Here is a 16,419-nt window from a genome sequence, read left to right on the forward strand (position 1 = left end):
AGTTAAATGAATACTGATGATTTTACTGTGTATTGCACTTATCTGCCTTTTCCTGACATGGCCCACTTCTCCACGTGATGTTGATTACATTTGCTGCAGCTGTGGAGAGCAGTGGATGGCTGCCGTTGGAGTATCATTCCAAACGTGCTGATAGTACATTAACTTAGAATCTTCATCTAGGAGACTTGATGCAGACACAACCAGGGTTGGAAAGTAACTAAAGTAACTTATTACTTAAAGTAATATTAGATCTTTCCAATAACTAGTAATATAACTAATTACTTTACATTTTGAGTAATATGTTATTATTTTCCAAAAGTAACTCGTTACTATTTTCACGAGTCTTCTATAATTTTTATCCCACGATTTTGCAACCCATTCTTTCACCCAGTGTCAATTATCTAATGTAATCCTGGGTGCTATACTTTCTCTGCCAACCTGGGGGGGCAGCGGACTGACCTCATGCTTCCTTCTATGCATGAGAAGTCCAAGCTGCTTCTTTTCACCTGACAGGGGAGAGTTTCCCCGGCTGGACGTAGCGCGTGGAAGGAACACGTTATTCTGACCAGTTCCTTTCCCCTCCATCAGGCACCCTGGCTGGCCAGGGGGAGGTAGTTTAGAGACCAGGATTACTGCATGTTTTTTGTGAGGGTACCTACCCTTAGCCTGGCTAATAAGCCAGACTAATATCACACTGTCGTGGCAATTGTTTTTTGCCAACGGCTGATTCGCGTCTGGCTTATTAGCTAGGCTAACCTACCCCAGGGGACACGAGGAGAACATGCAAACTCCACACAGACAGGCCCTTTCGCCAACCCCGCCTCGGGTATGGGCACTGATGACCTGAATATATATACCAAACACGCCCCCAGCGCCCACAGCATCCCCAGCGGGAATCGAACCCAGGACCTTCTAGCTGTGAGGCGACAGCCCTACCGACTGTGCCACCGTGCCCCAAATAAGCGTTGTGGTACAAAAATAAACAAACTGCCCCGGCGATATTGTCGGGGAGGTGTCTCTGTATCGTTTATGACAGTCAGTCACGCATATTTGATACAGTCTGTTTCTAGAGAAAATGTAACTAATTCAGCAGCAGTAACATTAGCGTTTTCTCACAGTCAGGTGATTCTTCATATCCATATGAGTGAAACGGCCGGGATGATTTGCTTATTTTTCAATCACAGTTCTTATATGAGGCGATCTAAAATCCCACTATGGGGATTACAATGCAAATAAAAAGTACATGAACCCATGGACTTAGCGCCCTCTATCGATACTGACGTCAGACTTCGATGCGTTGTAGCTCTGAGATGAGGTCACACACAGTGAGTGTTACGGAACCGGCGCATAGTTTCCACTAGGAACGTTGCTTACCCTTTTAAAGGTCTGATAATGAGTTCAACAAATTTTACTTTATTAGCAGACAAGTTACGGGTTGAAACGAGCGTTTAAAAAGGAAGTTGTGCACATTAGCGCCTCCACTGCGCCTCCCCTGGTCGAATGTGGAATTCGATTTTTCCAACTGACTTCAGTTCAGTCGACATTCGACCAGGAGAGGAGCTAATGCGCACAACTTCCTTTGAAGAACATGGAGGCGGCTGACTTAACAAGCGATTTAAACGCTCTCTTCAACCCGTAACTTGGATTTTCTTACGCTAATAAAGTAAAATTTGTTTAGCTCATTATCGGACCTTTCTGGATACGATGTGCAGAAAAGGGTAAGCAACATTCCTAGTGGAAATCATGTGCCCGTTCTGAAACGCAATGTAATGGACCTGGTAACTGTGTGTGACCTCATCTCAGAGCTACAGAATGAGCGTAGTAAAATAATAAGTAACTAGTTACTTTTGGCAGGAAGTAATAAGTAAAGTAATAATATTAAAAAAAAATTAGGGTAAGTAGCTAATAATAGGTAATATATTACCGTTTTTGAGTAACTTTTCCAACAAGATAATAATTCCAATAAGGTGCGTTCAGAATTGAATGGTTAGAGCGGCGCGATTACATACAAAGTCAATGCAAAGACGAGCATTGCGTGAATGGGCAAGTACAAACGGAACGAACTGAGGCGAATATATTATATATTCAGGTCTGAACGCAGCTTAACATCAATAAACACTTAGGTAGTCAAACCGCTGGAGTCATTCTATTTGTGTGTGTGTGTGTGTGTGTGTGTGTGTGTGTGTGTGTGTGTGTGTGTGTGTGTGTGTGTGTGTGTGTGTGTGTGTGTGTGTGTGTGTGTGTGTGTGTGTGTGTGTGTGTGTGTGTGTGTGTGGCAACTATAGGGCTGGGCAATATATCTATTATATTGATATTGTGACATATGAAGACTAGAGATAGACTGGTATTCTGAATATCATAATATTGTGATATGGTATAGTAAGTAAGTGTTTTTGTGTCTTTTACTGGTTTTAATCACCTATGCCTTATTTATTTTGTACTGTCACAAATAGCTAAATTAGCTGATCCACAAGCTATGAATATCACATGAGTTATAAACTTGCAGTTGTGAAAATAACAATACAATTAATAATACTTGTATTCATAATAATAATGTTGATGATGATGATGCATTTTTTGTTACAATATTTTTATTATCTGGTCAGAAATATTGCGATATTTGCATTAGTCAGTCTTTTGAATAACATTTCATTTAGTCTTCTGAAAAGTTTTATTTTTAGTCTAGTCGAGTAAATTTACTGTTGGTTTTGTCAACAAAGATGCATTTTGACAGGCCTTTATGATGTCAAAATAGCCGATCTCCAAGTCTGAGTGCAACCAAACATGTCTTGTAGTTCTACTGGATCTCTTCTACACTAGTCCCTCCCTAATATTTTTGTCTAGTTTTTATTTGACAAAATTGTCAATAGGTTTAGTCTTAGTTAGTTTTAGTCATCATAGCTTATTTTACATTTAGTTTAGTTATTTGTTGCCAGTGAAAAAAGGTAGTCGACAAAACTAACACTGTTTTGCATCAGCCCTAGTATAGTGACAACCATCCAAATACTGTTTGTCAAACAGTGAACTACTAGTGTGCCCCCTGGTGGCTCAAACAGTTAGTGCACGGCCAACTGTTCATGGTGTGAGTGATCAAGCGGAGAGGGGCTCGAGTCTGGTCATCTCAGTGCGTGGTGTCTGTAGTGATGGACAAAGTACTCCTGTTAGGCCTGGTATTTGATTCAAAGTTTAAATATTTACAACTGACAGTTGCTCTGTCAATTGTATACTCGAGTTAAAGTACTGGAATAGTAGTGAATTCAAATCACATTTACATTACAGTTATATTGATGCACTGCTGTATTGACAGCACAAAATTCGCATAAATGTTCAAAAAAAACATGAATTATAGTGAAAATAGCAGTATCAACAGATCTACAAGCGTGTAGATTTATTTTCACTATATCACTATATTTGAAATAAGGCTTAGTGGTTAATCCATAATGTACTTTGTCCCTTCCTAGAAATGTGGTGGAGCCAAAAGTACAATATTTGTCTTTTGAATTGTGGAGTGAAAGTCATACCGTACAGTACAGTTACTTTTTCATGTCCACCTTTTTTTAAGTACTTGATTATTAAATGCCTGTTTACAATGCTCCTAAGGCAACCTTAATACCTACAATTTATTGTATGTTCCAACCTTCAATGCCAAAACACAAACACTTAAATCGTTAATTGCAATTATCTGCACAGAATTAATCTGCAACCAAAATGTAAGGATGGTCACAGCCCTACACAGAGAGTGTGTGCGCGCACAGGTGTTGTTGGAAGTTCTCACCATCACAACCTTCTGAATTTCAAGGACCCCCAATTTGATACCTCTTTTTCTTTTATCTCTGGGACCCCAGTCTACACTGTGTTCATTTAACTCTGAGAGTGTACAAATGGAACAAAATTGACCCGTAAGGGCTCCATTGTACAAATGGAACAGGTCCATTCTGTGCCATTTGAACACACTCAAAATAGTTGAATTGGTCTGAAGTCTAATGCATACCAAACTGGGGGTCCTTGAACTAAAGGAGTTTGACAACCGGTGGTCTGTGACATCATGCGTGCTATTCCGCGACCAAAGCGAACGGGTTGAAGTCTCCTCCCTGCACGTTGCGATGACTGCGCGGTTGTGCGTTGCAGTCCAACGCCAACGAGGAGGACAGCTGCTGGGTCACGCCCAGGAGACCTCCCACCTCGACGTTGAGGATCACCCAGATCATATCTCCGAAAAGCAAGCCGGAGGGCGTACACATCCTCCACCGGCCCTGGTAAATCCCTGGAGCTCGGGGGCTATGCATCGCAACGCTCACGTCGCAGATTCCGCACGGCTCCAGACAATCCACCATGACCGCGTTGACGTGGCCGAACTGGTCCCCGCCGATGTACTTAAGACAATTGCCGGGAGGCCACGATTCGCCGCCCGCGTTCTGGACCCTCCAGGTCTTGGTGAACTTCGTGTCGGGCGGGACAGACTCACCCTCCCCGATGGTCACATCCTCCACGAAGGACATGGATGGCAGGTGCTCGTTGACGGGACTCTCAAAGTCGTAATACGCGCCCAACGCGTCCTGCAAGTTCCAGTTGGTCATGTCCAGGAAGAACGTGCATCCCGCGGGGTCCAGCTGGGAGCCCAGAAGTCTCTGCAGCTCCGAGATCATTACATCTTTGTCCGTCGTTCCCATGCAGCGGAACATCTGCACCAGATCTGCATCCATCATGTCCACCACCTTCTCCCTGTCTAGCCTCTCCATGCCTAAGTCCTGTATGGTGTCCATCTTGTGGTCCATATCTAGGGAGCTTCTCTCCTCTTTTTGTACTTTATCGATAATAAGGAATTACGTGCGTAGAAAGTGTCTCCTCTCAGTGAGTGAGTGGTTCTGTCACACGGTCCACACTGTTATTGGGGCAGTAACTAGTTACTAAGTAATATATTACTGTAATAGTATTTCATATACATAGATCCTCGCTAGTAATAGTATTTCACATACATAGATCTTACTGTTTGATACAATTTGAGTGTATAATGGCGTATACAACACCTTATAGGCTGACCACAGGTCAGCTCTGACGTCACTACAACACAAATTGTTGCCAAACAATGCCTAACAATCCTACAAGGTAAAATACTGAGTGTTCATTTCATGTGTACACATGGAACCAAATGTGTACAATTGGAACCAAACAGAACCAAACAAATATATATGAATATCACAGCATATCAATGTTGTGATATCTTCTCCTGGTTTTAAAGGCTGAATTACAACAAAGTGCGCGTGGTGTACAGTAGCTTTCCTGACTCTTCTAGCTGTTCTATTATTTTCCTTTTACCCACTTAGTTATATAGCATTAATGGTGATTATTATTTATTAAAGTGCCCTTTGATTCTACCCACCCTCTTCGCTCTGAATTTGACTTGAAATTAGATAAAAAGAAGGGTTTGTTTGTGCCAACTGCTGTGGACATTTTAAATAAGAACATGTTTAAATAGTTCCACCACCTAATCCCCACAGCCCATGATCACTGTTGCTGTGTTATGTGAATGCATTTTATATAAAAATGTGCTATATAGGCCTGGGCCATGGCTCAGTGGTCCAGGCACCTTGGCTGGTAATCCAGTCTGGCAGTGTGCTGCGGGTTCGACTGCCGACGGCCCTTGATGCATGTCCTCCCCCCACCTCTCTCCCCACCTCCTGTCAGCCTACTGTCTGTCCCTCCATAAAATAAAGGCGAAAGCCACAAAAAAACATTAAAAAAAAGAAGAAGAAAAAGGTGCTATATAAATTCAAGTTATTATTATTATATAGTATTTTAATGCATTTGTGTATTTTATGTAATGTTTTTATTGTTGGTGTGCCGAAGACAAATTTCCATTTTATGTGAATTGAATGGACAATAATTTTCTCTTTATCTTTATCTTTGTGTCAATATTTTGTGAAAACACCAACACCATATCATCGCAAGATTGACGAGTATTTCGTCCAAAATATTGAGATATTTGTCCATATTTTCCATTAAGATGCTGAAACTGCCTGTTGACTAAATCTCTCTCTCTCTCTCTCTCTCTCTCTCTCTCTCTCTCCCCCAGCTCAAGACATTCCTCCTGCAGCAGCTGGGTGCACAAGCATCCCATGAGGCCATGACGCATGTGAAGAATGTAATAGGTCAAGTGCTGGAGGCTGCGGTATCGACCAATCGGGACTCAGCTGACTCTCCCCCCAGGTATTAAACTTCTACCCCATCTCTATTCTCCTCTCTTCCCCTTCTACGTTCCAAAGGTTTTTTTTTTGTTTAACCCATTTAGACTTGAGGACGATTCTACAAATGTCTTCTAAATCCTGACAGTTTTCTGAAAAACCCTATGTTTCTATGTCAGTGGTTCTCAAACTATTTCATATCAAGGGCCCCTAGAATTTAGCCGCCGACCCCCATTTGAAAATATGTTGTTCTAGGGACCCTCCAGACGCAAAGATTTGAGTTAAAAGTGTTCGCTCTGAAAGAATATATATTCAAAGATTTGCGCCGCATTTTCACGATTTTTCAAAAATAGCAGACCTACAAGCTTGTAGATCTGCTATTTTCAAATAGCTAAAGTATAACGTAATGCTTGAAACACCAAAAGGGGTTCCCGCCGGGACTTCCCGCCCAGAATGGGTTAACTTAAATTGTCTGATTGTCTTAATTGTACTTGAGAAATATTTTCATAGTGGAGATATTGAAAATATAATATTAGAAATTGAAAACATTATGTAGAATAGCTACTCATACAGTCATACATTTATGTTAAATATGTTATTGAACAGTTAAACAACTAGTTCCTTTACTGGGGATGCCGTGGAATCCTTTTAAGGGCCTTTGAGGGTCCCGGACCCCACTTTGAAAGTTTGAGTTGCTCCCAGAGCCATCTAAAGAGAGAGTTGCAACAACGGAAGTCCAAAATTCTTGATCATCACATGATTCGCGTAGACGTAAATAACTACTTTAAACATAAAAAGAGCACGGTTGTAAGTCAGTAAAGTCAGTGGTGTCAGCAATGCATGGATGTGTGATCAATGTAGTGTGGGGTGTTGTAGAGTGTGTAAACTCGACTAGAACAAACACAAAGAAATCGCTGACATCTGGGGGGGAGAGAGGGCCCGGCACCCACATCTTTTATAGCACCTTTGGTCTTCGGAGCACACTAATTGGAACCCTTAGCCCAGTTGTGGAAAGAACACAATTAAGACAAGGGGAGTAGTGCACAGACACACAAACGCAGGCCCTGCAGGCCAGGCCAACGTGTCTGTGACACATGTTAAATTGATTGAGATGTGATGATAATGTACTGTGCAATCTCATTCTTCTCAATGTGTGATCTTCTAAACAAGCATTCCAGCTACTGCTGCACGATTTACAAGAATTGAGATCACGATTCTCATTTTTTCTGTGAAAATAATTGTTGTTTTTAGTCTGTAGTTTCTGAACTTTACTACATTCAAAATGAGGCACCGGGAGCCATCGACTATTGCATTAAACAGACAACAAAGTGCTTGACTTAAACCTCTCTTAAAGTCTCTCTCTTGTAGCTAAAACATAAGAGTAACTAAAATGAATTGGACAGCCAACCAGTGCTGCACAATTCTTGCTCAAATTTAGAAATGAGATCGCATAAATCTCATCTAGATCTCGATCTAATTACAACTCAACTCAACTATTGTGCTGCAACTCTGCTGTGCTCTACTAGTATTTGCTACTAACGTCCAGGAACTAAATGAGTCAGGAGCTAATGATTGCTTTAAACAACAATTGGAGTGAACACTCTGGCTCTGGTTGCTCCTACTTGGAGCTAACCTCCTGAAGATACAATGGTAAAGTTTATTACTTATGTTTTGGTCGTACCTGTATGAGTAGTGTCAAATATACCTTTTTGATTTTAGATTCTTGATTTCTGTTGTGTTGCAGGTGTCTACTATGCTACCAGCTGCTGACCTTTACCCTCCACTTTACCGGCTCTCTCCTGCCTTTCATAGTCAAGGTGAGAGTGCGCACCACACACAGCATTTACACTTAGGCTACAGTGGTTCTCAACCTTTTCAGACTGTGACCCCCCCCAAAATTAATTTGAACTGGGGACCCCCCAAAATAATTATAACTTGGGGACCCCCCAAGTTCCAAGTATTTTAGCCTCTTTTATATTATTTGACAATTTGGCCAATGTTTTACCAGTTGTTATAGCCTATAGTATGTTGGTCATTTTTCATTTAATTTAATTATTATTTATTTATTTTCCGTATTAAAATGGTCTTAAATTGTCTCTTTACTGTCATCTGGGGACCCCCCAAAAGATTTTGTGCCAGGGACCCCATAGAAATATTTAGTTTAACCATTTTCAAACTATTCCACATTATTGGAGTAGTTCTCTAATTACAGTAGATACAATTCCTAACTTTTCTAAATGTTTTGAAAAATACAGGTCCACAAGCTCACAAAGCATCACGTTACGACACATTGAGAGCTTCTAGATCGTCTATTTTTGAAAAGCCATACTTTAAAATACGGTTCCTCATTTTGCTGGGGGCCCCCTGGAACCCCATCAAGTCCTCGCACCCCACTTTGAGAACCCATTTCTGTAGGTGGCACCATAACATTAATTATTAACAATGGAAACATTTGTATGCAACACAAGAATAATGTTTCTCAGACAGAGACAAAACATAAATAAATAAATCAGCTCTGTGGTGCACTGAACTCCCAACTCCACTAGAGGTCAGGATGTGCACAATAGTTCAAGTGAGTCTGGTCGTTTCTCCATGAAATACTGTATAGCAGTTCTCAAACATTTTCATGGTGTCAAGGACCCCCAAATATGGATATGTATTTGGCCACGGACCCCCATTTGAAAAGTTGTTGTGCCAGGGACAAGATATTTGTGGTGGTGTAGTGTTTTTTCAAAATAAAACCAAATGGAGTTCAATCTACACAATTATAGAATGTAGAATAATTGTTATTTTGATCAACGTTTGCTTGTTATCTCTCCTATGGTACCAGTGCCACATCAATAAACCATGGAATTGTGGACAAAATCTTATCCAACCATAATCAAAATATTCTTTAGTTTGGGTCTGAGAGGCTAAATTTCACCAATAGGTGGTCCGTGGCTCAAATGCCGAATAAATAATGGGCTTTGACATGAAATTGGTTGAAAACCACTGGTCTAGAATCCTCATTTTGCTGGGGGAATGGGCACCCCTAGCTGTTCTGGAACCCCTTCCTCAAGGACGTTCATCCCATGTCTTCCCCCCAGGTTGACACTGACCTGACCTTCGCCGGCTTGAGGGACCCTGTTTTCGACGGACAGATCACCAGAGAGCTCGTTCTGGAGGACACACTGCACTTCCTCCTCCCAGAGCACAGCGGACCATCCCACACCAACACGGGCTCACACACGCAGACGGACAGGACACGCAAGGTAGACACATACTGTCAGTGGTGTAAAAATAACTAAGTACATGTACTTATAATAATAATAATAATAATAATAATAATAATGAATTTAATTTGTATTGCTATTGCACTTTTCGTTCACAAGGAATCCCAGAGAGCTACCTGGTTAAAACCACATAATCAATCATAGAAGGTTAAAAACAGTACTGTAGTCTACTTAAGTAGCCTACAACTTTCACTTTATTGGAGTATTTCCAATTCTCAATACCTTCACTTCTACTCCTACATTTATTTGAAAACGTTTAGTCACTAGTTACTTATAGATTTATTTCTGATTTATTATTACAAAACAAGAAATCATACATTAATCACTTCAGCCCTATATACATTTTGGTCATTTGAAAATAGCCGATCTACCGTCAATTCCTACGTTAGGTGTGGGATTCATCTTTTTTTGTCAGGTGAAACCTGACTAACTTTATAGCAAAAGGCCGATGCACACCTCAAAAGGCTGGTGACAGGTGCGTAGGGCAATAGAGCATATAATGAAAAGGGTATCTTTGAAGAGGTCCCGCACACTGTCAGACACTTGCCAAAAAATGTTGCTCTTTATTAGGTCGACGTTTCGGTCCCTTAGACCTTCATTGTCTGTCCTGATGAAGGTCTAAGTGACCGAAACGTCGACCTAATAAAGAGCAACATTTTTTGGCAAGTGTCTGACAGTGTGCGGGACCTCTTCTTTGTCTTTCAAAGCTCATGAAATGTAGACCTAGTCATGAGTCATACTGAGGACCTAGTCCTGATTGGTTGCCACACACGCTGCTGTCATGTATTGGTTACTCAGGTCACATGAACAGGAAACAGGTAACAGGAAGCAGGTAACAGAAATCTTTAGACACACCCAATGTTATGTAACGTAATGTTATGATTGAGACCGGCCGTTGAGAGGAGCGTTCGTTACTAAATAAAGAAACCAGTGCTTCTTTCACCTGACAAATATCACTATGTGATCATTTCTTGTTTTTACTTAGCATGGATCAAAGCTTGCGTATACGTCTTTAGAATGCTTTAGTCTTCATGCTGAATCAGTTAATAGTCTCAATCCCAAACCTCAAATAAAATATGTATGTATTTGTCAACACAGTCATACAGTATTAAAAAGATGTCAAACGATGTATTGCTTGTAGGTTATGCATAATATAGACATGATGCAAGGTGTCTATTTTCAGTTTTCAGTTGCATTTAGAGCTTAAATATTAGTTCCCTCAGCGTGTTGGCTGACACAGACAAAGTTTCACGTAATGATGAAAATAGACTTTCATGTCTTAATGTCACTGGGCACAGATGCACCTCCAATGTGTCATTGTATTGATTATTTATAATAATGTAGGCTACTGTATATTGATCACATGAACGCCACACACAATAGCCCAATAAGACTTTCCATTTGATGAGGACAAATTGGATGAAATCTAGCTTTTCTGATTAATGATTAATCCAAAAGACAGATTTCCCCTCAGTAATAAAAACAAAATTGCGAAAGCACAGAGAAAACATGTGTGTTAATCAATGATCAAGGGAATCGATCGCTGGCAGGGGCTGAATTATTTACTCGGCAAAAAATGAGTTCATACTTTGTGCCTTCATAAAAGTAATGGCATGACTTGCATTAAGATGAATAGCCTTAATTCCAAATCAAGGACTGTGGATTTTTGAGGCAGTATAATAGGCTTGAATCGGTTCCAAGGCTTACAGAGCTTTTCTCTGTATTCTCTGTATTTCTCTCTCATGTGACATTTACATTTCAAATGAATTGGCAAATTCAACTTTGCCATTTTGCCAATCCCCTGTATAAATATGTTGGAAAAATTGTTGTCATGGTTGCAAAAGCAGGAAGGAAATTAGTTCAGTACAATAGTAAGTAAAAAGCAGTAAATGTATTAGTTGTCTCAATCAATTGAATCATCATTTATGAGGTTTTCTTCATGCCAACAGTGTAGTTTTAAAGGACCATTTTCTTATGTGGGTCTACTTTGTTGGAATTGAATTCCTCAAAAAACTTAAGTAAGAATGCCAAAAAAAAAAGTAAGAGTGCCAAAGGATCTACATGTCAAAAAGCTATGTTTCTCTTATTTGTAAAAAATAAAATAAAAGCTGTTTTAACCTGTTTCAAATTTCTTCCAACATTGTGCCTCGTTAGTACGGTGGCTGTCGAGGGACATATGGCCTGTGTTTGACAGAGGATGAGCTGAGCCTGCTGCTGCAGTTTCACACACAACTGAAGACCTCTGGTGCTTTTGAACTGGTACACGCACACGCACACACACACACACAATCTAAGTGTTTTGCCAATTTTTGGGGGGCCCACTTGCAATATCCTCATGGCCCACAGTGACTAAAGTATGTCCAATTGTATGTAGTTGTATCCCAGGGTCCCATCAGCAGATTGGCCCCTCAACAAACACCTGCTTCAGGACCCCTCCACAGCAGAGGGCCATCGTCTTTCAGCCCTTCTGCTCACACTCAGTCTGTACTACCAACTAAAGAGGAATGACTCGTACAGGCAAGATGCACACACGCACACGCACACGCACACGCACGTTTATTTTACTATACTTGTAGGGATAGACGTAAAACTCTGTTCCAATGCTCCCTACAGGGCTGACCTGACTGAGACACTGTCCAATGAGGATTCAGATTTGCCTTCCCTGCTTGAAGACAGAGGTAAGGTTCTGTTTAACCGAGGAGTCTTCTCAAAGTGTTCTTTGGGGGGTTCTTGGGGGTGTTCCAGGGTAACCTGACTCCGCCAGATGGGGCAGCAGAGAGTACACTGGGTTCCCCCCTCCTGCTCCCATCTGGGAACTCTCAGGCAGACTGCCCGGCCACAAAACGGCCTGGCCAATCAGCAGCAGCTAGAAGCTAGAAGCTGCTGCTAGAAGCTGCTAGAAGCTGCTGCTGATTGGCCAGGCCGTTTTGTTAATATATTGTGTTAATATTCCAGCAAAAGCGTACATCTGCTATCTATGTTTGTAGAACTGCAATTTGGCTACATTTCTACGCAGATGCTGACACTTCATCATGGAGTGGAGGCACCAGACTTGACTTGAGCCCACATTCTTCACTCCAGCTACCGTTTTCATTCACTTTGCCACTGTGCCACCCGAGCCCCATCCATGATAAAAATCTTGACTTACACAGGAAAGGCAAGATTATGCAATACGACCAGGATGGCCTACACTGTTGCGTATTGAACCAAAGCTTGTTTTTAGCTTAGCTCAGTGGCCTTGTGGTTTTGATTGATTGATTGATTGATTTATTAACAGTTTGCAGAATTACAGTACATTTCAAGTACAACTCAATACAAAAACTGTTAACAGTGAGTGGACGACACCATAAAACATTACACTTTTTTACAATAGGGCCCACCATTTTCAATTCATCAAAACATTTAGAGACATACTATTCGTACGAAATATACACAACTACAGTATATAGTCAAAAATAAATCATCATAGGAGGTAAAAAGGGAAAAGAAACATATACAGTGAGGGGAAACGGGTGGGTGGGGGATTCAGATTTTACGGGGGCCAGTTTCGAATTGCAGCCGTCCGTAGGTGCCCTTTGAGAGCAGTTTTGAAGGAGTCAAGGGATTCGCATGTCTTAATGACTGTTGGTAGGGCGTTCCACATTTTGGTGGCATAGGAGCAAAATTAATTTAATCCCTTGTTTGTGCCGAATCTTGGTTGCACATGGTTTGTTGAACTCCCTCTGGTGTTGTGGGTGTGGACTTCGTTGACATTAAGGAAGTATTTAGACAGGTACATGGGTATCTTGGTGGTGTAGAGAATCTTGTGGACCAGACCCATTGCAAGGTGCTGTACTCTGTCGTCAACCCTAAACCATTCCAGCCTGTCAAAGTTTGAGTGTCCGCCCTGAGATTGTGAGGTCAGGGTTCAATTCCTTGGCCAGGTCTTTCCAAAGACCAGAAAAATGGGACCCAATGCAAGTTTTGGATTGGGGTATCCGCAAAGCACAATCTCATGCGTATTGTCTCCACCAGGCCGAAGGCATGGGGAGAGAGTATGTTTTGCACTCCGTCCGTGTGTGTGTGTGTGTGTGTGTGTGTGTGTGTGTGCGCGTCCGTCCGTCCTTCCTTCCGTCCGTCTGTTACCAGCTAATCTCCGCCACCGTTGGCCCGATCCATGCCAAACTTTGCACACACACTCCCTGGATGCCAACGACAAACCTCTGCCCCAAATATTTCTCAACGGCCTGTTATAGCGCCACCATGAGGCCGATTTAACACATTTCTGTAGATTAATCGTACACATTTTATATAAGGGACCACCTTATGTAGCTTATGTAGCAATGTCAAATGTCCGCTAACATGAATTGATGTACGATGACAAGAGCGCCCCTCATTTCACACTGGTGTGATTTTTATTTATACTAGGCCATGCTCCGTTGTACTTGGTGCTTTACCCAAAATTATAGTATTTGGAGGCCAGTCTATGACGTCAGTAATATGACATCAGGGATCTCCTTATATGGGCATATTTTAGCATATTTGCCAGAACAGATCTTCATATATGGAGATCCATGTAATGGGTATACCGGTTAGATTGTCAGCTCTGGACATCCGCCAATCCGACTGACTTCATACCAGCGTCACACTCCCTTGGGTCCTCGGCGATACACATGCAGAGTTTGACAACGATGGGTCAGACTCAGACAGTTGTTGATATACGTGAAGAAGCTTCAGGCTGCTCATTGACCCGTTGTATCTTTGTCTGTGTGTGTGTCTCTCACTCATGCCCAAATACGGAGATGTCATCTGTCATATTACTGACATCATCAGTATGTCAAAATATAGGCTCCGGCCACGGAAAACTTTGCACAAGGAGATGACACCCCAGGATTGGCCCCAGGCCATGAAGGAGTTCGTACAGCGCTGCTTCACGGTCTGTGAGACAGAGGAGGATAAGGATTGCACGGAGAAGGTGCTGAAGGTGCTTCTGCAGGATAGATTAAAGGATGGCTCCGCCTACAAGATTGACTGGACTCGTGAGCCTCTGCCAGAACTGAAGGCCAAGCAGTCCCGCTGGGATGCAACTCCATCCCAGCGGACGGTGGACAGCTCGGTCGGTCGGGGAGGAGGAGGCACGGCGGCCAGTGTGCGGGGCATGGGCGTAGGACTGGGCGGATACAGGAACGTCTTCTCCCAGCAGCGGAGTCCCTCCTCCAGCTCCTCCCACTGCTCCTCGCGCTCGCCGTCACCCACCCTACACAGCGACTCCGGTTCCCAGTCAGACAGCAGCATCTCCACCGACCTGCAGCCTCAGCTGTCCAGACCGACTCCGAAGGTAGACCCCAGCCATGGTAACGAGCAGGGCGGGGCAGAGAGGGGGCGGGGCAGAGGAGGAAAAGCCAATAGAGGAGGAGGTGGAAGGAAAAACATGGAGGACTCTGCTCCTGGTATGGGCAAGAAGAGGAAAAAAGCCAGCAACGCCGGCCTGGACTTTCACGATCCGAACCACGAGGCCAAGAAGCAGAGCCGAGCGGCTCGCTTCCACAACCAGCTTCGCTCTGAGCCCTTAGTGGTGTCCATCAACAATGTAGACCTGCCAGACAGCACCCAGGAAGGGGTCAGCTGGGAGGACTGCCCCATTGTAGGCACCAGCCAGGACATCACCAAGAACTACCTGAGGCTCACCTGTGCACCGGACTCCTCTACCGTACGCCCCGTACACGTGCTGAGAAAGTCTCTGCAGGCGGTGAAGACCCACTGGACGACCCACCAGGACTATGCCTATGCTTGTGAGCAGATGAAGTCCATACGACAGGACCTCACGGTTCAAGGGGTGCGTACAGACTTCACAGTGGAAGTGTATGAGTGTCACGCACGCATCGCCCTGGAGAAGGGTGACCGTGAGGAGTTCAATCAGTGCCAGACTCAGCTGAAAGCCCTGTACGCGGACAACCCCTCAGAGAACATTGGAGAGTTTGCGGCGTACAGACTGCTGTATTACATCTTCACTAAGAGCTCTGGAGATATGACCACCGAGTTGGTGTACCTGAGCCCGTCATTGCAGCAGGATGCGTGCGTGTCTCACGCGCTCGCCCTCCGTGCCGCCTGGGCCCTGGGCAACTTCTATCGCTTCTTTAAGCTGTATCGGGTAGCACCGCGCATGGCCTCTAACCTCATAGACATGTTTGTGGAGAGGGAGAGGAAAGGTGCTCTCAGGGCCATACTCAAAACTTTCAGACCTGATGTGCCGGTGCAGTATGTGCAGTCCTCTCTGGGCTTCCCTTGTTTAGACTCCTGCATGGCCTTTCTTACTGGGCTGGGGGTCACTTTCTTCCCCTCGGACCCCAACAAGATAGACTGTAAAGCCAGCACAGCTTGTTTGGCTGCTTCCTGATTGACGAATGAATGCACACCAGAAATAGCAGATCTACATGCTCACAAGTCACGACGCATTGTGCCATGTGAACTTGTAGAATCTGCTATTTTCAGTGTGTAAACAAGTATAAAATCAGGCATAGGGAAGGTGGCAGGGGGATCCCCGTCCTATAGTATAAATGCACTGCAGTTCGGCCTACCTCAGCTAGTACAGACAGTTGTGGCTAGACTCGTGAGGTCGAAGTGGTGACAAGGGTGTACACACCACCAAGATGAGGGACTCCGGTACAAGACGTAGGCGTAGGTGCAGAATGATTCATCCCACTCTTAACAGCTGTTTCAAACACTAGTACAGTATCTGTCATTTGTGGGCGATGGCCGCCATCCGAGGTAGGGGACTCACGGAAAACCAGCTGTTCCGGACAGATGGGCGTGGTTTAGCAGGACGTAGCAGTGCACGATTCTGAACAAGAAGGCAAGCGCGCTTTCACTGGGTAGCCAGCTAGTGTGCTAACATTGGCTAGCATAATGTGACAACAAGGAAGGCGTGCCCACCATTAGAGTTTTATAAACCGGTATTTTAGGTTCAGGAACCGCTTAGCTTAGCT

At 43.4% G+C, this 16,419-nt stretch overlaps 3 protein-coding genes across 3 annotated transcripts in view; 2 read left to right on the forward strand and 1 right to left on the reverse strand.

The window, feature by feature from the left end:
* The window catches only part of cped1 (cadherin-like and PC-esterase domain containing 1), a 107,076-nt gene that overhangs the window by 34,936 nt on the left and 55,721 nt on the right, over positions 1–16,419 (forward strand). Inside the window, exons 7-12 of the mRNA XM_079494737.1 lie at positions 6,074–6,207; positions 7,927–7,999; positions 9,269–9,433; positions 11,609–11,713; positions 11,829–11,971; positions 12,068–12,132. Of these exons, the coding sequence (XP_079350863.1) occupies positions 6,074–6,207; positions 7,927–7,999; positions 9,269–9,433; positions 11,609–11,713; positions 11,829–11,971; positions 12,068–12,132 (685 nt within the window). The remainder of the gene's footprint in view (positions 1–6,073; positions 6,208–7,926; positions 8,000–9,268; positions 9,434–11,608; positions 11,714–11,828; positions 11,972–12,067; positions 12,133–16,419) is intronic.
* On the reverse strand, positions 4,053–4,775 carry LOC306916302 (protein ILRUN-like; the record flags this gene model as incomplete). Its single annotated transcript, XM_079494136.1, has 1 exon — positions 4,053–4,775. The coding sequence occupies one exon, from the start codon at positions 4,773–4,775 to the stop codon at positions 4,053–4,055; it is 723 nt and encodes a 240-aa protein (XP_079350262.1).
* LOC306916303 (leukocyte receptor cluster member 8 homolog) lies at positions 14,313–15,830 on the forward strand (the record flags this gene model as incomplete). Its single annotated transcript, XM_079494137.1, has 1 exon — positions 14,313–15,830. One exon carries the CDS (start codon positions 14,313–14,315, stop codon positions 15,828–15,830), a length of 1,518 nt encoding a protein of 505 aa, XP_079350263.1.

Source organism: Electrona antarctica (assembly GCF_951216825.1).
Source record: "Electrona antarctica genome assembly, chromosome: 23".
Classification (NCBI taxonomy): Eukaryota; Metazoa; Chordata; class Actinopteri; order Myctophiformes; family Myctophidae; genus Electrona; species Electrona antarctica.